The following is a 24349-nucleotide window of genomic DNA, read 5'->3' as shown; positions in this document are numbered from 1 at the left end:
GAGATGGGAGTCACCGAGTCTGTGATAGCCCCGCAGAGCCCGCCTGTCACACACGCACACAAACAGGTGCTGTGGATTTTCCATTAAATCCACAGGTTAGTGAGTCACTACGATTGAGACAGCACTGCTATTCCTAAAAGCCTCTTTTAAGCTTGTTTGCGCAAACATATATATTACCTGCTTGATCACATTGTCTGGATACACAAGCAGGAAGCTTGTTTGATCCAAAAGTATTACAAAACTGACTGCCCTTCTCATTTTTATCCCATTTTTCCTCTTTATGCTCATATTTAAATAATAAATCAACAACATTTTTTTTTTAAACACAGTTACTTCATTGTGTACCCTAAGTGAAAAGCCACGTAAATATTTTTTTTACACTTCATGGTTAAAGTATATTGATGTAGGTACACAAAAAAAACCTGCTTTTCCAGCTGTCCTGTTTTGTTGCGTGAATACTTTACGCCCATAGTGAAAAAGCCACTTCCTAATACCAGCAACTTGTGCGCTCTTTCAAAGTTGGGCAGCAGACTTCGAGGAGGCATCTCTGTCGACTGGTCTCAGAAATGCAGCGAGGAGAGAAGGAAACCTTCGACTAAAGCGGGACGGAGCTCCGTTTTCTCATGCGGCTGCATTAGTTTAAAGTTACCTTTGCAAGCGTACGGTTATGTTAACTAAGCTGCATGTTCCAAGAAGTGACTGTAAACTTCACGCCAGCTGCTTTTGAGGAATATTTTAAAAAACCAAGAGCTTCACGGCGACTTCATCTGGACCATGGTCAGTAATCGATTTACCATCAGTACTGGGGGGGAAACAAAGAAAATCTGTGTAAAAGCATGGCTACTTACTGTGACAGTGTGAAGCTCACCGTGGGACTAATGAGTTACTAAAGGAGAGCCTGCAGCGTCAGCTTCTTGTTGTGTGCTTTCAGAGGATTTTTATAGGCTGCCACTTTTGTGTCACCTTTCGCAGGGCTGCAGTAACAAGGTGATGTGGGGGGTGATAGGGGCGGCTGTCGTCATCACGTTAATAACCATTCCAGCAGTTATTTACAACAGTAAGTTAGAGCCTTGGCCCGTGAGTCGCTTTTCTTTTCTTTCTTTTCAAAAAGCAGCTACAGATGCTACTTCAAAGCAGACTTCTTTCTGTGTTTGCGCATTTCCTATTTGTTTGCTTTATTCAAGCAACGAAGTTGTAAATGCGCAAAAAAAAAAATGGTCGTCACATATTTTGGAGTGTTGGTATCGTTACATGCAAGTTAAATAAATAATGCAGAACATGTGTATCATTTCAGAATCTGGTGGTAACAAAAGGCCTTTTTCTCTTGATGACTACTTTAATGACACCTTTAGATGGAGAGCCTACAATTTGTATTGGATATCAGGTATCACTGTCAGTCACTTAACCTCTGCTATACCTTCTGATTTTGGTAGCATTAATCTCCACCTTCGATACAAACTTCTTGGAAGCTTATCTATTATCCTTGTTCCTGCAGATAAGGAGTATTTGCATAAAGCAAGAGACGGGAATGTCTTTCTCCACAATGCTGAAACAAAGGAGGAGTCGCTGTATTTGAGCAATTCAACCTTTGTAATATATTTGTACTAATATATACTGTGACGCATGTTAAATACTATGTATATTAGTATAATGAATTCTGCAACACATCCGTAAGTTCATGCAGTCATTTTTATTTCAGGCCCAAGTTGAAGCCACAGATTATTTGCTGTCAGGTGATTATAAATACATCGCCTTTGAAAGCAACTACACAAAGGTGAGGTGTTAAATTTCACCTAGTTACGTTTCTATCTTTATTTGTATTTTAAAAAAAACCATTATTTTTTATTTTCTTTTTTTTAATTTATTATTATTTCTATAATTCTGTTAATGAAAAACCTGCAAATGAAAGTGTTTGTCGTTAAAATCCTACAGAAATGGAGACACTCATTCAATGCCTCATATTCGATCTATGACAGGGAGAGTTCGTAAGTAGCTGTTTTTTGTGAGTTTCATCAATGAATTTTGGTTCCCACCCCAAATGTATCATCTGTAAAAATGTTTATTCATCAGTTGGTACATTACCATTATCCCTGTATGTGTTCATATTTCATCGTAGAACTTTTGTCACGCCTGCAAATCTTCCACGTGTTGTGCAGTACTTTACCTGGGCACCAACCGGAAACAAATATGTAAGCGCTCACCATGTACTTTTTGTCTCCAGTGAATAATAAGTTGCAATTCGGTTTATCTGACTAAATATTTATTTATAATACTTGTGGCTTATTTTTGTTGCAATAAATTTGTAGCTGTATGTTTATGGTTGAAATCCACTTTTTTTTTTTCAGGCCTACATTTCAGACTTCAACATTTTTTTCAAATCCAATGTCAGTGCTGATGAAGCTGTGCAACTGACACACAATGGGAAAAAGAATGAGATCCTTAACGGTGTCCCTGACTGGGTGTATGAGGGTTAGTGACATTATTATTTCTTTTTCAAAAGTGTGCATCTGTATGGGTTAATATTTTTCTCCAATAATTTCAGAGGAGGTGTTTGCATCGAATGGGGCAGTATGGTGGTCCTCAACCGGAAAGCTCTTGGCATATGCAGAGTTTAATAATACAGAAGTTCACAAAGTGGAGTTCTCTTGGTATGGATCTGAGCAATATCCTCAGACAGTGGCCATTCCATACCCAAAGGTGGGATTCTATAACTTTCAAACATGGAATTATGAGCAAAATATAACCTTCAATATCAATTTATCATTTTAAATTGTCAGATCTCTTGTTATATATAATTATTTATCACAAATATTATATTTGTATTTGTATAGGCTGGATCACTCCTTACTAAGGTGAAACTTTTTGTTGTCGATACCACAAACCCATCCCACCGCACACAGGTGTTTGCTCCCGCTTCTGTTTCTTCTGGGTCTGTATATTATTTAGCACATGTGTAATCATTTACCGGAAAATGCGATGCCTTCATGGTCTGTCCTTTGTGAAAACCTTTTCTCCTTCTGTCGCGTTTACTCAGTGATCACATCTTGTGCTCGGTGACCTGGGTTACAGATATACGCGTTGCAGTGCAGTGGCTCACAAGAAGACAGAATTATGTGGTTGTACAGATCTATGATTTTGATGGAAGTCGCTGGACAGAAAAACAGGTAGCTGTGACTTCTCTGCTGAGGAAATCGTCTTGATGGCCATGCTCTGCTAATTAACTGCAACTGATGTCTTTACTATCTATAGAAATTCGAGCAAACAAGCAAGACTGGATGGGTGGGCCATGTAAGTTTCCAAAAGATTACTGATATAGTTCTTTAAAACCTTACTTTGATGTATCACTATAACGTATTACTTTGTTTTTTCCTTAGTACGTGCCCTTGCCTCTTTTCTTTGCTGAAGATAAGCTTAGTTTCTACAAAGTGATGAGTGACACTAATGGCTACAAACACATTCATTATGTGAAAGATGTAAGTGTTGCCAGTTTTCTTTATGCAGAATGTGTTGCACAGTCATATCAATCATGTGTTTAGATTTTAGTGACTTACTAAAGGAAGCTCTTTAATTAAGGGCAAAGCAACCCCTGTTACCTCTGGGAAGTGGGAAGTTATCTACATAAGCAAATTAACCAAAGATGCCATGTGAGTGATGAATCCATACGTTTATAGGGAAACTGCATAAATCTTAAAAATGTAAGTAAGAATATAAAGACCTGGTGTGTGAAATTCCTTTCTACAGATATTTTGTGAGTAATGAACATGGAGGAATACCTGTACAGAGAAACCTCTACAAGTAAGGAATTATTCTCATCTGTCCTCTTTTTTTTTACCAGTTAAAATCTATATGTAAATAATTATATAGGTGACGTGCTGTTTTTTTCATCAGGGTTATGATTGGAAGCAGCCCTTCTGCCCCCCAGTGTCTCACCTGCAACCTGCGTAAGGACAGGTGCCAGTACAACTCAGGTTACTTCAGCTTTGACGCCTCTTACTACCGAATGGACTGCTACGGTCAGTTACCCATTCACATTTTCTCTTACTGTAAGCAATAACTCACCGATTTGGGGTAGTGAACATCTGTGAACACTAATCCTTGCTGAAGGCATGCAGACGATTTGATGTGTAATCCACTTCTATTTGTGTGTATCCTGTTTTTTTTTTTTTCTTTAACCAGGACCTGGATTCCCACTGTACACACTCATGGACAGCAAGGGCTCAGGTGCAGATTCATATAACCCAAACACATTGTTAAATGACTCATTGCACTCACATGGTATACTATTAAAGGATAAGGCTACTGTTTTTGAAGGTAGTCAAATAAGAAGAACCCAGTAAATATTCCAGCAGAATTTTCTTGCTGTAGTTATTCCTTCTGTCCATACAAGCCATTCATATTTTGTGCTTCCAATGGAATTGATATGGGATCAGATCTCAAGGTAAAAACGAGGCTTTAATAGTCCAGACAGATTTTAAGTATTTAAGATCTCCGTGTTTTTATCTACATTTGAAAACATTCTATAAAAAGTAGTTAATTTGGTACTGAAAAAGCTGATAGCTGAAAGCTGAAAAGCTCATTTTTAAAGCCCTTTGATTTGATACGTTGTACCACTGAAAGCATATATGTAACTTCACATTAACTTTAGGCTGCAATAAATCTGTAAACCAGCACTAGGTGCTGTTTTCGTTTCATACAGCCAGTAGATCAAATATAGTGGCCCAAGTTCAAGAACTTTTGGCTGCTCTTTTACTTCCCAAGGATTCATGGCAGTAGATGGATCCACATATTTGATTAGACACAGATTTTACACCGGATTCCCTTCCTGACATAATCCTCCCGTTTATTGAGGCTTGGGACCAGAACTGGGAGTACACTAGCTTTTGAAACTCTGAGAGTGGGTTCGTGTCTCATCTCAGTTTTGGGAAGCTGTTGCATGTACAGAGAATGTGGTAATCATTGCACCATAAATGCTCTGATGAAGCATGAGTTTTGAATATTTTGTAACGCATTTGCTACATTAAGTTAGACGCAGAGTGGTCTAAACGCGTCACCTCAAGTGCAAAATAGGGAAGGTAATTCATGAAGCTCCCAGAAAAAAGAATAAACAGCAAATCAAAATGTTTCAGAGAAGTTAAGGTTCCTCAATGATGAACACTTTGAAGTATGCACCTTTATGTTTGTTTTATGGACACAACATTGCAGCTACTTTATTTATTTATTTGTTTTCAGAGCTTGCCATTCTTCAAGACAACAAGGACCTGAAAAAGAGTTTGTCTGAATTCCAAATGCCAACAATGAAACATGGCACCTTAAAGATTGGAGGATTTGGTGAGAAATGCATGTTGAAAAATCCATCTCAGAAACTGTTGAAGACATATGGAAATCCTCTGCTTTGTGTTTGAATGTATGTCCAATGTGCTCTTTTTCACATGAGCACACACGATGGTTCTTAGTAACAGCAACATTTTCAGCATACAAAATGATGAATTACAACTAAGGTTGTATTGCCTGTTTTATGATTGTAAGTCAGTAAGTATATCAGCCATTGTATGTGCTGACCAGATGTTTTGTAATGACGTCCTAGCATGTGAAACATCGTTTTCCATCTTCTTTCACAATTTCCTGTGTTTTTGCCAACAGATCTTTGGTATGAAATGATGTTACCACCCAATTTCAAGAATTCTAAAAAATATCCTCTTCTTATTGATGTGTGAGTGAGCAATATTCCAAATTGCATGTGACACCACTAACATTTACAGAAGTAAATTTACAGTGTTGCTCTCCTTGTGTAGTTATGGTGGTCCGTGCAGTCAGAGTGTGAACTATCGCTTCAAGCTGAACTGGGGCACGTACCTCTCCAGTTCACATGAGATCATCATTGCCAGCTTTGATGGAAGGGGAAGTGGTTACCAAGGGGATGAAATAATGCACTCAATCTATAGACGCCTAGGGACATTTGAAGTGGAAGATCAAATAGCTGCTGTGAGGTAGGTCTGTCTAAACGCTCAATCACCTCTGTGATGAGTGTTGTTCTTTAGCTGTTGTATGAAGAAATTTAATCTTTTACACACATACAAAAGTCTTCATCTAGATAAATGCCTGGTGTAGTCTGGTTTAACAAATGTGTTTTGCCCCAGATAATAACTGATCTCCCTGTTACAGGAAATTCATTGACATGGGATTTATTGATGAAGGCAGAATAGCAATATGGGGCTGGGTAAGCTGTATTTTATCCTGCTTTTTCCTCTTTCTTTATCTTTATAATCACTTTACATGTTCTTACTAATGCAATCTGTTCTGATCTTCAGTCATATGGTGGTTATGTTTCCTCAATGGCCTTGGGTGCTGGAACTGGACTCTTTAAGTGTGGAATTGCAGTAGCCCCAGTAGCCAAGTGGGACTATTATGGTGGGTGAACATGCATACATAGCCTATCATATATACACTCACCCACCACTTCATTAGGTACACCTTGCCAGAGTAGCTTGGATTCCCTTTTGCTTTCAAAACTGCCTCACTTTTTTGTGGCAAAGATTCAACAAGGTGCTGAAAACATTCCTCAGAGATTTTGGTCCGTATTGATAGGACAGCTTCACACAGCTGCTGCAAAATTGTTGGCATCCATAATGCAATTTGTTGGCATCTCCTGTTCCACCACATCTCAAAGGTGCTCTATTGGATTGAGATCTGGTGACTGTGGAGTGCATCTGAGTGAACTCAGTTAAGTTTTTAAAGAACTATTGCTAACAACTGCTGAAATAATGCTTTATCCTGCTGGATGCAGCCATCAGAAGATGGGTACACTGTGAACATGGTCACCAACCATACTCAGGCAGGCAGTGGAATTTAAATGATGCCCAGTTGGTACTAAGAGGCCCAAAGTATGCCAAGAAAATATTTCCACCACATTACACTACCACCACATTACACTACCGCCTGAGCTGTTGATACAATGAAGGATCCAACTATGCTGCGTCAAATTCTGACCCTACCATCTGAATGTCAAACTACTAATCATGACTCACACCGGACCAAGCAGCATTTTCTTCTGTTCCACACTTTTGTTGAGCCTCTGTGAATTATAGCCTCAGTTTCTTGTTCTCAGCTGACAAAACTTGTAACCAGTGTGGTCTTCTGCCACTGTAGCCCGTCTTCTTCAAGATTTGATGTGTTGTAAATTCAATGCTCTTCTGTATATGTTTGTTGTAACAAGTGGCTATTTTAAAGCAGATTCTCATCAGATCTCTGTCATCAACAAGGCATTTTTTACCCTAAAAACTGCTGCTCACTGGATATTTTCTTTTTTAGACAGTGCTCTATAAACCCTAGAGGTGGCTTTACCCATATGGAAAAGAAATAGTAAAAACATATATGATTTGCTCATGAAAGTGGCCACTTTCACGAGTAAATCATATATAAATCATATAAGGCTTACATGATTTACTCATGAAAGTGGCCACTTTCTCATTACTTTCATATATTTTTTTAGTAAGTATACAAAACATACAAGTTTCATTATATAATTTTTCAAGGGATCTTATATGTGGTTTCACTCTTTCACAAGTTTCATACAAGACAGATAAAAACTTTATAAGATTTATATATATCTTTTCCATATGGGTATGGGAAAATCCCAGCAGATCAACAGTTTCTGAAACACTCAGACAAGACTGTATGGTATCAACAACCATGCCATGTTCGAAGTCACTTTCATTTACCATCAATATCAGCATGTCATCTTAACAATGTCTGTATGCTTAAATGCATGTGGTTGGGCTGAACGTAAGTGATGCGTCTGTGTTGATGAGCAGTTGAACACGTGTAACTATCAAAGTAGCTGGTCAGTGTAATTTTACAGGCTGCTTATTTTCTTGTATGGCCTTCACTTTACATAAGCTGTATTGTAACAGTGTTAGTGTCATGTTTAATCCATTACTTTTGATTAATATTTTCGTGCTGAATACAAGTACCTGCCTTATGTGTACAGGGAAGGCAGGAAAGGGCATATTGATGCTGTATCCAAAATTGCTGGCTTGGGCAGTGAGTCACTGCCTTTTTTTCACTGCGAAGCTACTCAAAAGTCTTGAATATTCTAAATCTTGTTTTCATTACGACTTTAGTGAAGTCGTAATGAAAATGTTTGTAGAATAGTGCTTTCTCAACATCCTCCATCATGCACCAGATGATGCAGTATGCAAAGCAATCATTCTGATTATTCAGCTGACCCACCTAAAGACTGAAATATCATCTTAAGAAATATTTGGAGTGAAAATATATAAAGTCAGTAAAAGTCCAAAAAAGAAGTAACAGCATTTGAATTGATTTCAGTGTACATTCAGCAGAATAAGAGAGATGTGTTGTTTTTCTTGCCAAAACCTAACTGTGGTTAACCTACATTACTCACAGTGCATCCTTATTGCTGTTATTGAACCCTGAGCTTCTGGCCTCAAGTAGAGATAAAAACTAGGCTGGTGATTACACCTCTTTGTAACTCTACATAGTAATTTTGACACATTCCGCCTTGAAAGTTGATGGAGTTCATCTTTAAGATTTCCTATAGCTTGTAATCATTCAATCTAAACTTTTCCTTCCCTATGTTAAATACGCATGATTTATTTTTGTGTTTCCATTGTATCCACTTTTGCGGTGTTAACTGAGTTTTCTTCCACAGATGCAGTTTACACTGAACGCTACATGGGCAAGCCAACTGAGAATTCCGACTCGTACAAAGTAAATATCATTCAGATTAGCTGTGTGGTGAAGTAAAGGCACATTTCTGCCTTGAGACTGTTGTAATTCTTTTATTTTCTAGAACTCCACAGTGACCTCCAGAGCAAAGAACTTCAAAAATGTTCAATATCTCTTGGTCCATGGCACAGCAGATGGTACGTTCTGTTATTTCTTTCAGTAATTTCTATTTCTGATAAGACCTGAACATGTGGTAGCCCGTTTTCTCAGAGGCGTTCCAGGTAACACAGTAAGCCATGCACAAATAGACTCTGTTTGCCTTGATAGAAACTTGAGCTTTCAGTCACGTAGTAAAAGCTCTGTCTTTCCCGTAGACAATGTCCATTTCCAGCAGGCTGCACAAATCTCCAAAGCTCTGGTGGATGCGCAAGTGGACTTCGAGGTGATGGTAAATATTAGCTCAGGGAAGTGAGGCTAATATTGGGAATGATGTTGTTGATGTAATGAAGATTTCAAATGGAAAAAAAACATGGTCTATTATAAGCAAAATTAAATCTAAAATAAGTGTGATTTAAAATGTGCACGATATTATCTGGAATTGACTTATAGTCTATGCACTAATCATATTCTGGTATTGCTTTCAGTGGTACACCGACAAGGACCATAGTCTCAGTGGATCAGCCTATCATCATATATACAGGCACATGAGTCACTTCCTGCAGAAATGCCTCCTTAGTCCCAAATAGATGTGAAGGATGTAACAGATTTGTAGGCAACAGTTGTTACCACAGTTTCTTTGTCTAATGCATTTTTAATGTGCTTTTTTTAATTGTAATATTCTGAAAGCCAGGTTGAACTAATGCAACAAGTGTTAGATTGCTCATTTAAATGAGCATCCGTATGTTGTGTGGAATTTTTGCAAAATATGTGATATGCAAAGATACAAGTCCTATCATGCATTTATAGTTTAAAAAATTTTATGTGTGTGTGCGTGCGTGTGTATGTGTGATTATCATAGCATACATTAACTGCAATGCATTGCACTGATTTGTTGCAAAGTGGAGTCATTTGTGTTATAAGAATATTCAAATAAAAGTTTTTCAACATTTAATTGATTCATTGCTTTTCTTTACATAAATGGTTCTTTTATTAGGCCAAAAGATTATTACTGATCTTCTTACTGTTCAAACATGCAAATTAAGATTAAAATAAAAACACCCAGTACTAGCAATATATAACATTAATGTGTGCTTTGAATTAGGTTTTATTATACAAATTATATAAATTGTGAAAAATATACAAGAATAATAGGAAACATTATATATCCAAAATGGCCAGCTGTTGAATTCAATCAAACACATACATGGGCATGGATTTATTTGTCAGGGTAGAGGTCATGTTTGATTTGGACTAAATAAAGCAACAGATTTCACCACCCAGCTGTTATTTTTTAAAAACCCAAAGTCAAATATATTCAGGGGAACAAGGCGGAAGCTGGCTAATGGATTGAAAGTAACAGGTGATATGCTAAGGTTTCTGTGACGGTGAAGTCACCTGGGAGAGTGCTCCTCAGCTCCCCTATATAAACGCTGAGCAGATCAAGAGGGGACCATGAAACAGCTTAAGAAGCCAGAGAGAAGAAGAGAAAACTGCCATCCCTCTCTCAAACGCTCAGCAGAAAGAACCACAGGTGAGACGTTTTTGCAGCGCTATCTAAATGTAGAATATCTTGTTAAATTTTATTGAATGGATTTTTAACGTCACTTTTTCCATAAATTTCTTTTTGTATTTTTTCAGAGGCTCAAACAATGAATAGTGCTCATTCTTTAGCCGGACTCCTGCTCCTCATCATCATTCAAAGCAGCTGGCAGGTTCCTGACCAGGACACAGACCGACACTCTATGTAAGACCAACTTTCAGTCATTTTACACTGCCTCAGACATTAGTAGTAGTAGTAGTAGTATTACTATTAGTCTCATGTGCTGCATTAATGGAGCAGCTGTTGGCAAAATGAAAAAATCCACAGTGTTGATAGCCCGTGTAATTTATAAAGTGTAATTTAAATCAAAATTTGATTAGCACACTTATTAATTAATAATAAATAATTATAAATAATTTTAAATTAATGTTTTTTGCTTGAATTTAATGCTAAACAATGTTATATTGTTATTATATACCTATATCTATTGATCTATCGATCTATCGTTCTATCAATCGGTTGATTGATTGATTGATTGATTGATTGATTGATTGATTGATTGATTGATTGATACAACTCCAGATTTCTGAGTAGTATGAAGTATATATGAGTAGTCATGGACAGATGAGAAGAATGATGCAGAATAAAGAATAAAGAGTTAACTTGTAAGAAGCAGGGGACTCCAGGCTATTGCAATGGTGAGCGTACATTAGCTCTGTTCACTTATTTTTCATAATGCATCACTTTTTTAGGCTATTGACTGAAAACTCCATCCTCAACGAACCCATTGAGATCCAAAACATGAAGAGACATTCAGAGGGAACATTTTCCAACGACTACAGCAAATACCTGGAGACAAGAAGAGCACAAGACTTTGTCCAGTGGCTGAAGAACTCAAAAAGGAATGGGTGAGTGTCACAGTTTTTTGTTTTTTTGTTTTTCTAAAGACACAAATTTGTAAGTTTGTGCCTTTAAATTTGTAAAAGACAGTCTAAAGTCTAAATATAACTGCATTCATTCTGTAGATTGCTTCTCTTGTTTCCGTTTGTGATTTTAACCTAAATCAAAATGATTCCAAGTCATGTTCAATGTACCCATGTGGATTTGGGGTTTTTTGGTCTGTTGCACCACAGTTACATATGCACCTATTGTGACTTCTTCACACAGGAGACGCCATGCAGACGGCACTTACACCAGCGATGTGAGTTCCTACCTGCAAGACCAGGCAGCCAAGGAGTTTGTGTCCTGGCTGAAGACTGGCCGAGGGAGAAGAGATTGAAGAGATCCAGCTTTTGCCATTTCCCAAATTAATGCAACTATTCTCACTGACTCTGTGCCATTATATGTTTTGCAGTCTGTACTAGACTTTTTTCTTGGTAAGATATTAAATGCCCTCACAAGAAGCCCTGTTGGCCTTAAATTGTTAAAGGAAATTTGAAAATGTGTCAGATATGTGTCAGATGTCTGATCAAGCGTTCATGACATGATTTATTTTTTTCACATTTCAGTTTTTTTTCTTCGTTTTTAAAATCACATTATTGGTTTGAACTTCAAGTTTATTAATTACATCTGTCAATAGTCTAATGCTTTTTTCTTATTATTCAGAAAAAAAATACATTTAGTTTTCAATAAAGAAATATGTACAATCCATGGCTTCCCTTTCTAAATAATTGAATCCAATGAGGTGGTTTAACAAGTCTTAGCATGAGGTCTAGAAGTCAGAGAATATATAAATATCATGCTTTAGACAAAAGATACACTCATTATTGGCCATCAAGAACAGAATAAAAGTCGTGTGGTCATTTGAATCAATATTCGCTGACTAGTAAATAAGTTATGTATAAGCACGACATAACATTTTGGTCCAGTGATATAGTCACTGGCTAAAAAAAAATGTGATTTGATTGTTTGCACCACTGTCACCTTCCCTTAATCCTTGTGTTTATGGAGGTAGAAGAAAAATCAATGAACACGTTACTCCAGAGGGAGAAATAAGCTGTGGTATTTTTTACCAGGTAAAATGATGATATGTCACCTGTCAGCTGTTCACTGGAGGAGGATTTTCAAGCAATGCGCAGACTGCACACCAAGGATGGTTATGCTAAATGAAAGAAAATCATGTCAATCACATAAGTACCTCGTTGGGAGAAATGACTGGGTCGACACTCTTGAGTTCCTCCTGGCACTGAGACAAAACAGTAATTTGCATGAGCCAGCAGCTTGACACGCTTTGGGATAGGCCACCTCTCTAAGCTGTCATCTGTAGCACATCAAACCATCTGTTGATTACAGTAATCCTCAGCCCATTCCAGTTTACTTGAGAGCCAAAATTTGTCAAGGTTAAAAACAGGCAAATGTTTTCAGCATCACTGACACTGGATATCTCTGCCCTATCCTTGAAAACCTACACTGGTTTTTACGTTTTTAGCTTCTATGTAAAGCTCATTGTTAAGAGCGTTGTGTTAGCATACAATAAAATGCATTGTTTAACACAAATGATCAAATGTGTTATATAAGTAAAATTGCCATTGGCATTTCAAATGAAAGCATTATGTGCAGCAAACTAATATTATCTATCGATCCTCTGACATCTTGTTAAATCAAGATATAGTATATATGTACGTTTTTGAGTGTGTGTATGTATGGATATATGAGTATGTTTGTGCCTGTATACATGTATAGTACACATCAATATATGTGTAAATGTGTTTATATTTTTATATATGTATGTAAACAGACATTTTATTTTATTCCATAATATTGCCTCACGTGTTAATAATATGCTTTATTAGTACACTATATCCTATAACCGAGGAAAAAGAATTTTGACATTGAACGTTTTTGGTGATTTCCTTCCTCTAAAAAAGGCCACCCAAACACATGAGACATCAATGGAAAGCCCAGGATGCCCTGTATTTAATACATCAGGACTTACTAGGGTAGCTCAAATAAGTCAAAAGGCACAGACCAAATAAAGTCCATTACAGAGGACATAAATGAATAGACTGGTCCTCAGGAGGATATATAGGATATATATAACAATATTAGTCATCACAAGAATATATTAGCATATGCCCACAAATACAACAAGTACAACCCACTATATGCATGCATATATAAATCTGAGACATTTTTGCCCCTGGTAGGATCTCCCAAGGGAAGTTGGTCCTAGGTGAACAGCCAGACTAGGTGCAAAAGTCAACAACAGACCAAGTTACCTCACCTAGATTGAGGTTGCCGGGCCTTCACCCTGAAGCCAGGTCTCGGGGAGAGGCTCAGCAAGCATCTTGTGGTTGAGTCTTAGCTCGTGGGGCCTGACTAGGTTCAGCCGAAATGAGCTACATGCAATGTAAGACTTCCAGGGATTAGAAGAAAGAGTGAGCATATTTTTTCCATATTGGCTTCTCTTGATTGGCTCACTGTTAAATCCAGAATCAAAATCCTTATCATGACATACAAGGTCTTTAATGATCAGGCCCCATCTTATCTTAAAGACCTCATGGTACTAAATCACCCCAATAGAGCAGTTGGATCTCAGACTGCTGGTTTATTTGTGGTTGCTAGGGTATTTAAATTCTAGTGTATCTACCATAGTTGTAGGTAAATATAATTACATTCTAATTACAGATAAAATTTTATTCAAATCTTAAATTAAATAATTATTTAAATCTAGAAAAATGAAAACTCTAGTCACCAGCCTTATTATAAAATGCTATGAATGTTCTCAAAATTTCAAATTCTAAAATTCACTCAAAGCTTTTGCAGTTATTCAGTGTTTAATGCATCAAGTTTTGCTAAATCAAAAATGATAAACAGAGAAACAGAATTGTTGACTTCCTAAAAAAAATTCATTTGAGCATAAGTTTGACTTTGACAAGATAAACAAGAATGCTTATGGAAATTTATTTAGTGTAGCACACTGACAAGTTATACATAAAACTATTATTTGATTTTAAAAATTGAGTAACCCTCAATTCTTCATTGAAATGTAACAGTAGATGGCTAGATGCCTTTAAAATTCATGATTCATAACTTTATACAACCATTAAACACAGGATACTTTGAGTATAGCTTACATTTACAATAAAAACAATATGCACACACACACACACACACGTCTTTGTTAGACTACCATGTATTTTGTAGCAAACACAAAACAAATATAAAATAAATACCATAAAATAAATGACAATATAAATATAGCTAAATATTTTCTCATACAAATTATTACCATTTTGGTACAAAGAGCTATTGCTTTTGGTTCCACAGAATTAAAATCATTACGTAAAATTCAAAATGGTCCCATTCCAAAAACAGCAGAAATGTATGTTTCTGTGGTTTACATTCAATAAATCCAAACAGTATATAGGGTTAGACGTTAACAACAAGAAACAATTAGATAGCAGGTTCTATTGGTTCATAATAACCGGGATACATCAGATAAAGCAGTTTTTTACTTACAGAGATCTGCAAAACTAAACTTGAAGGATTGATGATATGAAACACACAATATAGATTTGTTTGAAAACACAGACGGAACAATGACAAAGACTCGTAATGCTGTCCACACTGACTTCCATCTTCTCCAGCTTTTATTTGAACTTGTGGCAAAATGCTGAGAGCGGTGTAACTATCAGAATCCAAAGAGAAAAGATATAAAAATGTGTAAAAGTAGTAAATATGTAAACATAACCATCTTTAAATCGACGGCTTACCTAAAGTGATTTTGTATATTCCTTTTCTCTGACTCATGGTGTTATTTATCCATCTGAATGTTAGTGATGTCATTCACCTATTTCCTTTCTGACTTTTGAATATGATCAAATAAAAGGTACTAGTCTCATGGAGCTACAAGAACAAAAATAAATAAATAAAAACACTGTACCTAACCAACATCAGCTGTCTTTGGCGATGACAGTTTTGCCCACAGTGTGCTCATATTACAATCATGTAAGGCTCAAAAAATTTCTAACTTGATGGTCTTTTTGCATAAAAGCCCCAAGGTTTTATGATCCATATACATGTTTTTGTTTGTTTTTCTGTCACAAAATAATCAGCTGTCATTCACAACGTCTGGCGCCCTCTTCCACAACAGGCCATGATATTGTGTTAACCTTGGGCAAAATTAATGAAAAATACAAGTATGCAAAGTAAAGGAACCTCAAAGGATTGTGGCTATTTAGCTCTTAGAGGTATTTATGGCTCAGGACGTGGAGTGGGCCAACTTTTAATCAGAGGTTCACGGTGAGATCCCTGGATCCTCCAGTCTGCATGGAAGAGTTACTAAAAACCTGAGTTGTCCCTAATCCATTCATCAGTTTGACTGTGTGTGTGAGAATAAATGTGTGTGTGATTGGGTGAATGAGGCTTGCAATAAAAAGCACTAAGAGTGCTCAATTAGAGTAGACAAATGTTATTTAAGAACCAGCCCATTTACCCTTAAGAAAAACACTTAACATGAAACTTCATCAGAAATGCTTCAATTTGCTAGAATGAAATAAAAAAGTGATGAAAAAAGGCCATGTGGTAAAAAAGAGAGGTGGATAAAGTGATGCATCCAGCATGCCTAGTGTACACGACAAAAGCCTGTGGGTCATTGTTATGATCTGGTCTAGGTGAGGTCAGCTAATTATCTGGATTCCCCAATGGCATGGGCGTATTCTAAGATGACACTGCCAGGATTCATCAACCAGAGTGAAAGAGTGTTTCAGGGAGCTTAAGACATCATTTTCACACATGGACCGGCCACCACAGAGTCCAGACCTTAACACCATTGAGAATCATTTGGGATTTGCCAGAGGAGACTTTACGCAGCGGTCTGACTTCCATCATCAATATGAGATCTTGGCGATAAATTAATGCAACTCTGGACAGAAATAAATGTTGTAAAATTGCATGAGCTTATAGAAACAATGCCAGAGTGAAAGGCAGTCCAATAAAATATTAGAGTGAGAATTTTTTTTGTTAGATTTTTTTAAGCCTGAGAACATATTTAGCAAAATTACTGTATTAAATCTTAAAATCCTGAAACATAAATTATTCAATTTTTGAATTTGGAATAAAAATTCGCAATAAAAAGTATTGCCATCACTGTCACTATAAAGGGGGGATGTGATCATAGCATTAAGTCTAAACTTCATCCTGTTCCTTTTGAGCATCTAAACTGTGCCATGTATAGAAATATTCTTCTACGTGTAATTGCATGAAAACTGTCGTGAGTGCCAACATCTATGTGGCATATACAATGTAACATATCATGGCATCATGCTAAAATAATAATTATAGCATATATATATATATTTGTGTATGTGTGTGGATGCACAACTAGTTCCTGCACTGGATTTACAAGTATGAAAATGTTGCAAATATGCAATGCAAATATTCTTACCATATTGTTTTCTTTTTGAAGTATCTCAACCACTGGCATTCCAAGTATTTCCAAAAGAACCTTTGGACATTTCATCTGTGATGTTGATGATGGGTATTCCTCTAAAAAAATACAACACACAAATTCACTTATATAGTCCATATGAATATCAACATTTACAAAAGCATTTAAATGCTGCCCCTAAAACTTACTTATACCCTTCTAATGGCACTTGCTCTACTCCGTCATCTTCTGCCAATATACTCTGCTCCTCGTCCTCCTGAAGGTTGAATAAATGAAAGCAACTCATTTTAGAGCCATGTAAATAGTAACAAAATATTAGTACATTGCCATTTGTTTAGGAAGGAAGGGAAAAAACACCTCTTCAGCATCCTCTAGTTTCTTCTTCTTGCTTTCTGGCATGAGGTCATCCAACCAGCTTAGCTCTCTCTTGGTGAAGATACAGTCCATCAGTTTCCTGATAAACACCAAAGCCAACACCTACAGAAGTGCCACAGAAGAACAAACACATGACTCAAGGAACCATTTTAATAACGAAGGACACTGTGCTGAGGAGCTAGATCTATTTATTTTAATATGAAGCAAAGTATGTAAGAAACTTAACATATAGAGCATTTTTTATGTATGATCTGATATCCTTGTATTTGTGCTCCTACGTCATCATAACAGTGTTGGTCCAGAATCAACAATGAAACTGACCAGTCCCTGTCTGGGCTTTTAATAGCATTAGCCAAGAGGTTAGCCAATGCTATTGAAAGCTATTACAAGCAAACCGACACGAGTGACTTAAATTTGGTGCATATTTGTCATATTGGATAAATTAATAAAGAAAACACTTGGAACGCTTGTTCCAGGAGAGAGGTTTATATAAACAAATGCATTTTTTTCTTCAATTTTTCAACACTGTAACATCACAACAGCATGACTGGTTAACAGCAATGCTGAAACTGAAAACCAGTTTCATGATGATGGTGCAGGAACAACACCAACACAGGGATATCAGATACATCATCAAAGATCACCATGCGCATCAATGCTTTCACACACTCTTTTTCCCTTCTGGTTTTCCTAAAGGTTGTAGCCCCAACCAATATATTTGAGTGTGAGGAAAATGCGCTGTTTACTGACCATCATAGGAAACACAATGGCAGCCCTGGATGTCTTGATGGTCCACAGAAGAACCAAACAGCTGAGCTGGATGATGGTGAAGAGGTGCACCTTCCTCAGGGGTACATGTCGTAGGTAGATGAAATCGGGCTGGTGCTTGGCTGGCATACCGAACAATCTGAGACGGTCATAAAACTGCAAAGGAAAGGTATTTATTCTTATTTACTACACTTATTTACTTCTTGATTAAAAATAGTCCAAATGTGAGCATTATTACTATAAAATCACAACACATGGAAGGTTAAGATTAATCGCTCTCTGTCTACAATGCAATCTCATGATTTCGGTTTTAAAGTTAGACATTTTAGGTATGATTGAGTCTGCTTTTATCACCCCAGAGGCCATAGGCAGTTGTTTTAACCCTGATTAAACATACAATTTCCCCCTTTGCCATAAAGGAGCTTTAAGGTTATATTAATCTTTTTGAGAGCTTCTGAGAGCATCAGCTGTTTATAAAGCCTATACTTAGAAAATCAGAGTAAGGTTTAGATGCGCAGTATAAGTTTGTAATGAACAACCTATAGATATAACACCGGTTTAATTTTTTTTAGGTCAAACAACTAAGCTTTTATAAACCAAAAATAAATTGCCTTTTAAGCATCAAAAGCCAAGCAGACTAGACTCCTGACAAGCTTGTGCAGAAAGTCTAACACTAAGGCAAGTGAAAAGTTTCTCTGTGAATGTGTAGCAACAATAAGTCAGACCACTGAAAAGAAGTTTAAAAAGGCAACTGTTAAAAATAGTGAAAATAAGCACTATTTTAGTGAGCTCCCATCATTTTAAGATGGGAACACGCTAGAGACCAATTAGCTCTTCTTATCTGGGCAGCCAGACAATATGGAGGCGATCCCCTATGATGGCTAAGCAAGAATGTAAAGCCTACACAGATTATCCTATAGGAAAAATAACACATGTTATTTTCTCACATGCATAATTTCAGCAAATAAATTACATATTACTGTGAAACTCCAACAACTTTTACCTGAATGCCTCTGAGAGAAGATGCTCCCATATAAAGGAATACTCCATACAACACAGGCATGGGTATGAACTGAAAATCAACAATAGAGAAATATATTTCATACAGTTCCTGAGGGATACTTGGAAAAATTAAGTGTAAACACAAAAACCTGTGTATGTTTCAAATGCTTTAAGGCATTGAAAATATAAAACAGTAAGTCACATTTAATAATACTGTGATCATAACTGCAGAATGAGTTCAAACAAGCGTCTCACCTTGAGCACTGATGTCATGAAGACCGAGCACCCCATAAGAGCAAAGATCATGAGCCCGGTAAAGCGTTGCTCTCTGATACCAAGGAACTTGGGCTGCTCCCCGGGAGCTGAGCACTCGGATTCAAGTTTCAGGCTGTTGACGTGGGTGATGGAGAGGACGGTGGCTGCTACAAACCATGGCAACCCCATCAAAGAGCAAACACCTAGCATAACCCCAACCATGAACAGATCTAGATGATATCCACAGCCTTTCTAGAGAGGGGAGATACCGGTTAATAAAGTTAAAGTTAAGCTGTTTTGATGCAGTTCAGCAAGATATTATGCAACTCATTTGCAGTCTGTAGGAAAGCAGGAAAGTACCTTGAGTTTGTGTTCCTTTCTGTTGATTATGACAGCCGTGATCTGCTGGTCCATGAAGATAAGGATGGTACAAAGCATAGCTGGCACCACCGTTATGACTGCTGTCCACCAGGGGTTAGGCCCCAATGGGGTGATGAACCAACCTCTATCATCTCTTGTTGGCTAATGAGAAAATATTGCGTTTGGTTAGGTGATTACACTAAAATAGCATGTCAAGAGTAATTTTAAAGGAATTCTTATAGGAGGTGACGGGGAGTCATAATCTCCATTCTCTGTCCTCGTTTATTTAAATTGTGTATTCACTGTGTATTGGGATGTGCATTCCCCCATCCTTTAAAGTCACCATAGATGGGTATCTTCTTCTGGCCAGTAAGGGCAGCAACATATGCAAACCCAGTTCTGAAAAAGTTGGGATGTAGTGTAAAATGTAAATAAAAAGAGAACAGAATAATTGTCAAATCTCATAAACCCACATTTGATTCACAATAGAAGATTAAAAACATATCTAATGTTTAAACTAAGCAAATATTAGGTCATTCTGAACTTGGGACAGGACCATGTTTATCAGTGTGTAGGATCCCCTCTTCTTTTAACATCAGTAAACATCTGGGAACTGAGGAGACCAGCTGCTGAACTTTATGGTAAATGACTGTTCCCCATTCTAGTCTGATGTAGAGCTAGATCAGACTAGACCTGGGTCTTCTTTGTCATATTTTTGCTTCATTATTTGTTTGTTTCATTTGTTTACATGCTCCAAATATTTTCAGATGGTGAAAGGTCTGGATTGCAAACAGGCCAGTTCAGCACCCAGACTCATCTACTGTGAAGCAATGCTGTTGTAATACCTGCAGTATGCACTTTAGCATTGTTTTGCTGAGATATGTCCTCCCTGAAAAAGATGTCCTCTAGATAGGAACATATGTTGCTACAAAACCTGTATACACTTTTCACCACTGATGGTGCTTTTCCACAGGTGGAAGCTGCCAGTTCCATAGGTGCCAATGTTCCCCTGTACCAGTATCAGAAATGCAGGCTTTTGGAACTGAGCACTGATAATAAGCTGGATGGTCCCTCTCCTCTTTAGTCTGCAGGATGGAAGGTCCATGTTTTCCTAAGACAATAATGATTTTCAGCCTTGACATGATTTTTCAAGATTCCTGGAGTCTTCTCATGGTGTTATACTGTAGATGTTGAAGTTTTAAGTTGGGAAACATGTTGGAGAATGGTGAACTCTGCCTGACTACACTGCTTTTTTTTTTTCTTTGTTTATCAAATCATTTTGCTTTAGTACCGCTTGAAGCCTTTTGTCACCCCCGCTGCAACTTTTTTTGAGATGTGTTTCCCACTTTACACATCGATGTGTTTCTTTTCTCTATTGTTAATGAAATAGGGGGCTTACGAGATTTGCAAATAGTTTTATTCTGTGTCCAAACGTTTTCAGAACTGAGGTTGTGTGTGTGGGTATGTGTGTGCTGTTTTGAGATAGACTTGTGTATATTTAATCTTTCATTTTGAAGGTTGAACCAAACAATTTATTGTATGCTCTGGCTCACCTTAAACACACTGGGAACTTTCAGTTTTGGAGATGGGACCCCTAAGGCATAGTCAACCAAGACCATGGTTAGGATAGTGATGAAAACAGCAAAGTCACTGATAATGGACCTGACCTAAATAAAACAAACCAAAAAAATAGAGGGGTGTTTGTTAAAAAAAAGAAAAAGAAAAATTAAAACAATCCATAAATGTATGGATTTCATTAATACTAATTAATAGAAACCAATCAATTGAGTCACTACTGCCCTTTAATCATGCTATACTTAAGTATGACCACTAGAGTGTGCCACTGCATTGTGCAACAAAAGTAAAGACATGCTAAGTTAGTGACAACTAGTACCTTTCTCTTGATGATTCAGTCATAATCTTGATACACTATCGCAACTGATAACAGACTGTGGACAGTACCTTGGTGGGAAAGTAGTTGCTGAACTTGAACTCCTTGAGGAAAGCTGACATGAAGACCGTGGAAAAGAAGAGAATGACACACCAGAAGAGAACGTCAGGAACGTAGGGTCCTTGAGGTCCACAGGCACTGCCCACAAACTCCCCACGATTTTCAATACAGCCCTGCAGAGAACAGGGCACAACTATTCGTTACAGGGTTTATGAACTCCCGTGTCTACAAAAAACTTTCAAAATGTGCTTTTACAGTGATTTGCAGTGCAGTTTGAGTAATCCAATATAATCCAACACACATGCCCTTAATCTGCTCTATCTCTCCCATCTGGAAAAGGATGTCACTTTAAGGTGGAAAACCTAAATAAATGCTTTTCAAACTTGTCCCCATGTAAATCAGTATTTAAATATGTCTTATATGCATATAAAACTACCATAACTAACAGATTTATTCATGCTTTGCTTTTTGGTTTTGTTTTGTTTTTTAATACTTTTTAGTGGTTCAGTAATACCTTGACCTCCAGTGCTTCCCAATAGATTTCTGAAGCAGTGATGTTGTTCATCTCCCAGTACTTCAGGGTGCCATTGGTGGGGTCAGAAGGCTCAACGCATGAACATCTGTGGTAGCACATGAGCATCTGGGTAAGTTAATAATCCGTCATCATGGATTTACTGTATGGCTATGAAATGGCCTTCATAATTATTCCTGCATTACTTTAAACAGCCCATGCTATGAGAATTAATGTCCACTTACGAGTACAAGGTGAGTTTGTCCAGGTTGTTGTTCTTGTTAAAGGGATAGTGTTTCCCCAGGTGGACGAGTTTCTCCAAGGCCTCGTAGATGAAAATGATGCAGATGAGTGAGGCAAAGGCTTCCTCTGTAAAACGTGTGATGTAGCAAACGAGGGAACTGGCATCTGTGGCCACCAGCAGAATACAGAGGAAAGCTGTCCACAGGCCAATACAGGTCCTCAGTGACAGATAGGACAAGCCATACTCCCTATGTTGAGATTAACAAGAACAGTTGTCTTTGAAATATTGCGAATTAGAGGAAAATCAATATTAAAATAAAACTGCATGCTTTTTGTCCATGAGATCAATCCATGGCCAATACATTCATTTTCAAGTCAGACAATGTAACAAAACAAAACTTGACATTTGTCAAGGAAAAACATACTTGCAGAATTTGAACAATATCTTTTCAAAAACAAGCACAGGCCCCGTGCTCCCCAGAATGGTAAGGGGCTGCCCGGCAAACAGGGAATAAGCAATTCCAGTCAGTGAGGCTCCAAACAGTGACTCAATTGCACTCTGGGGGATGGGAAAGGACAAAGAAATTACTAATGGATATATATATATGCTGAAAAGGGATTCATGATGTAGAACTACAAGTATTGTCTAGTGAAACTCTACTACAGTGTGAAGCTAGTCTTTGCAGAACAGCGTGAACTTTTATAGGAAACGGCAGGTGATTTACTATGCGTCCTTCTGTTGCCTCGCCCAGTAGTCCTCCAAAGGTGATGACAGGGGACATGCAGGCACAGTAGAGGAATAAGAAAGAGGCGACACACTGTAAGCTACAAGCATCAGTGTAGTCAGACAGGTAGTGAGGGGCCTTGCGTTTGATGTCTAAAATGAGACCGCCAAACCACCTGAGAAGATAAATAAATGAATAAATATTAGCGTCAGCATTCTGAGCTTTTCATTTTGACAGTTTTATTAATTTAAATGAGCTAGTTTTTTTTCCCCTAACTTGTTTTCCTTTCACTGCCTTCCCAGTGCTCAGCTATTGGCTTAGTGTAATAGTTCCCCGTGACGGATAAAGTCTCTCTGCAAAAACTGAGATTTGGAGATAGAATGTTTCTATGGAAACCACTTCATCACTGCAACTGCAGACCAAGTTTCCCCAGGAATAGCCGATTAGCATCACAGTCTACATTTTGTAGAAGCACAGCTGATTCAACCTCAAACTCCTTTGATGTGTACAACACATGAGGAGAAAACACACCAAATAAAGTAGTGTGAATCTTTGGACGCTTAGTAGAATTATCCTAAATTATCTCCAGCACATTTATGTTTAATAAGGTGGCTTAGTGAACATCTTAACTTCCTGGTGATCACGGTTCCCTTTGAAAAAAAAAAACAAAACAAAACAAAAAAAAACTTCCTGGGTGAGTCACAGGGGCGTAATCCCCCCCCCCCCCCCCCCCCCCAAATAATCAGACCCAACCAATATAACCCCCCCTCCCCCCCCCCAATAAAATTATGAATAATCTTGCATAAATAGGCTGTTGATTTTCTTTGCTCATTTCAGGTATTACCAGCAAAATGGTTGCATGTTTAATCATCTGGAAATTTACCCATATCTATTTATTTATTTAGACAGAGATCTTGACCCCCCCAATGTTCAGCACAAAGTGACTCACTTCCCGGTACGCTGCAGTTCTGGGCTGCCATGAGCATCGTGCTCTTCTTCTTCTTCCCCCTCTACTAATCCATTTGGTAAAATGTTACTTTTCTTTCTTTTCTCCTGTTTAACAAACAAGGCAAAAATGATGCATAGTATTAGTTTAAGCAGGTCAAAAGTCAAGCTCAGCCGCAATCCCACCACACAATCAGCTCATGACTCACGTGATACTCTTCTATACATTCAAATGATAAATCTTATGTATGGTGCACTATCTAAGCTGCTTTAACCTGCTCACAGTGGCTGTGCATCTGCAAACCCTTCTTGTTCTGTCTGGCTTAATCAATGTCATATCTGTCGTCACTGATGCTTGCTCTCTATCTGTGCTGGCGTCTTGCAGCTGTTCTTCCTGGATGGATGGGGATGTCCCAGCACAGAGCCATAATGCCAA

The 24349-nt window shown here is 37.6% G+C and overlaps 3 protein-coding genes across 4 annotated transcripts in view; 2 read left to right on the top strand and 1 right to left on the bottom strand.

The window, feature by feature from the left end:
* The first annotated feature begins 59 nt into the window (after nucleotides 1-59).
* On the top strand, nucleotides 60-9918 carry fap (fibroblast activation protein, alpha). The gene is made up of 26 exons (XM_084908599.1): nucleotides 60-777; nucleotides 973-1057; nucleotides 1295-1384; nucleotides 1496-1590; nucleotides 1700-1774; nucleotides 1933-1985; nucleotides 2117-2189; nucleotides 2346-2469; nucleotides 2543-2697; nucleotides 2832-2929; nucleotides 3035-3164; nucleotides 3250-3288; nucleotides 3375-3473; nucleotides 3574-3644; nucleotides 3742-3795; nucleotides 3889-4013; nucleotides 4177-4221; nucleotides 5230-5328; nucleotides 5641-5710; nucleotides 5793-5987; nucleotides 6163-6217; nucleotides 6309-6408; nucleotides 8672-8730; nucleotides 8813-8885; nucleotides 9063-9136; nucleotides 9333-9918. The coding sequence occupies exons 1-26, from the start codon at nucleotides 775-777 to the stop codon at nucleotides 9432-9434; spliced, it is 2241 nt and encodes a 746-aa protein (XP_084764725.1). The 5' UTR covers nucleotides 60-774; the 3' UTR covers nucleotides 9435-9918.
* Nucleotides 9919-10199: 281 nt separating this feature from the next.
* gcgb (glucagon b) lies at nucleotides 10200-12013 on the top strand. The gene is made up of 4 exons (XM_084908601.1): nucleotides 10200-10378; nucleotides 10486-10591; nucleotides 11140-11295; nucleotides 11555-12013. Exons 1-4 carry the CDS (start codon nucleotides 10300-10302, stop codon nucleotides 11664-11666), a joined length of 453 nt encoding a protein of 150 aa, XP_084764727.1. The 5' UTR covers nucleotides 10200-10299; the 3' UTR covers nucleotides 11667-12013.
* A 2261-nt stretch (nucleotides 12014-14274) lies between these two features.
* The window catches only part of slc4a10b (solute carrier family 4 member 10b), a 29410-nt gene continuing 19335 nt past the window's right edge, over nucleotides 14275-24349 (bottom strand). For both annotated transcript variants that reach the window (XM_084908595.1, XM_084908596.1), the window contains 15 exons: nucleotides 23918-24021; nucleotides 22969-23143; nucleotides 22669-22802; nucleotides 22246-22491; nucleotides 22004-22109; nucleotides 21501-21662; nucleotides 21092-21205; nucleotides 19539-19700; nucleotides 19179-19430; nucleotides 18925-18993; nucleotides 17904-18077; nucleotides 17136-17255; nucleotides 16967-17034; nucleotides 16776-16876; nucleotides 14275-15017 (listed from right to left, as the gene is read on the bottom strand). In XM_084908595.1, coding sequence (XP_084764721.1) covers nucleotides 16801-16876; nucleotides 16967-17034; nucleotides 17136-17255; nucleotides 17904-18077; nucleotides 18925-18993; nucleotides 19179-19430; nucleotides 19539-19700; nucleotides 21092-21205; nucleotides 21501-21662; nucleotides 22004-22109; nucleotides 22246-22491; nucleotides 22669-22802; nucleotides 22969-23143; nucleotides 23918-24021 — 1962 coding nt within the window. In that variant the 3' untranslated portion in view covers nucleotides 14275-15017; nucleotides 16776-16800. The remainder of the gene's footprint in view (nucleotides 15018-16775; nucleotides 16877-16966; nucleotides 17035-17135; nucleotides 17256-17903; nucleotides 18078-18924; nucleotides 18994-19178; nucleotides 19431-19538; nucleotides 19701-21091; nucleotides 21206-21500; nucleotides 21663-22003; nucleotides 22110-22245; nucleotides 22492-22668; nucleotides 22803-22968; nucleotides 23144-23917; nucleotides 24022-24349) is intronic.

This window comes from Perissodus microlepis, chromosome 16 (assembly GCF_051167445.1).
Source record: "Perissodus microlepis isolate ML-2025 ecotype Zambia chromosome 16, ASM5116744v1, whole genome shotgun sequence".
NCBI classification, from domain to species: Eukaryota; Metazoa; Chordata; class Actinopteri; order Cichliformes; family Cichlidae; genus Perissodus; species Perissodus microlepis.
The sequence above is the reverse complement of the archived record's forward strand: the minus strand, read 5'-3'. Positions and strand labels throughout refer to the sequence as shown.

What these genes read in the sequence shown, in the direction of transcription:
- fap (XM_084908599.1), top strand. An exon ending in CTTAAAGATTGGAGGATTTG is followed by an intron (nt 5,329 to 5,640) that starts GTGAGAAATGCA and finishes TTTTGCCAACAG; the next exon opens with ATCTTTGGTATGAAATGATG. An exon ending in GGTCCATGGCACAGCAGATG is followed by an intron (nt 8,886 to 9,062) that starts GTACGTTCTGTT and finishes TCTTTCCCGTAG; the next exon opens with ACAATGTCCATTTCCAGCAG.
- gcgb (XM_084908601.1), top strand. Translation starts at nt 10,300, where the DNA reads ATGAAACAGCTTAAGAAGCCAGAGAGAAGAAGAGAAAACTGCCATCCC. An exon ending in GACACAGACCGACACTCTAT is followed by an intron (nt 10,592 to 11,139) that starts GTAAGACCAACT and finishes TCACTTTTTTAG; the next exon opens with GCTATTGACTGAAAACTCCA. An exon ending in AAGAACTCAAAAAGGAATGG is followed by an intron (nt 11,296 to 11,554) that starts GTGAGTGTCACA and finishes TTCTTCACACAG; the next exon opens with GAGACGCCATGCAGACGGCA.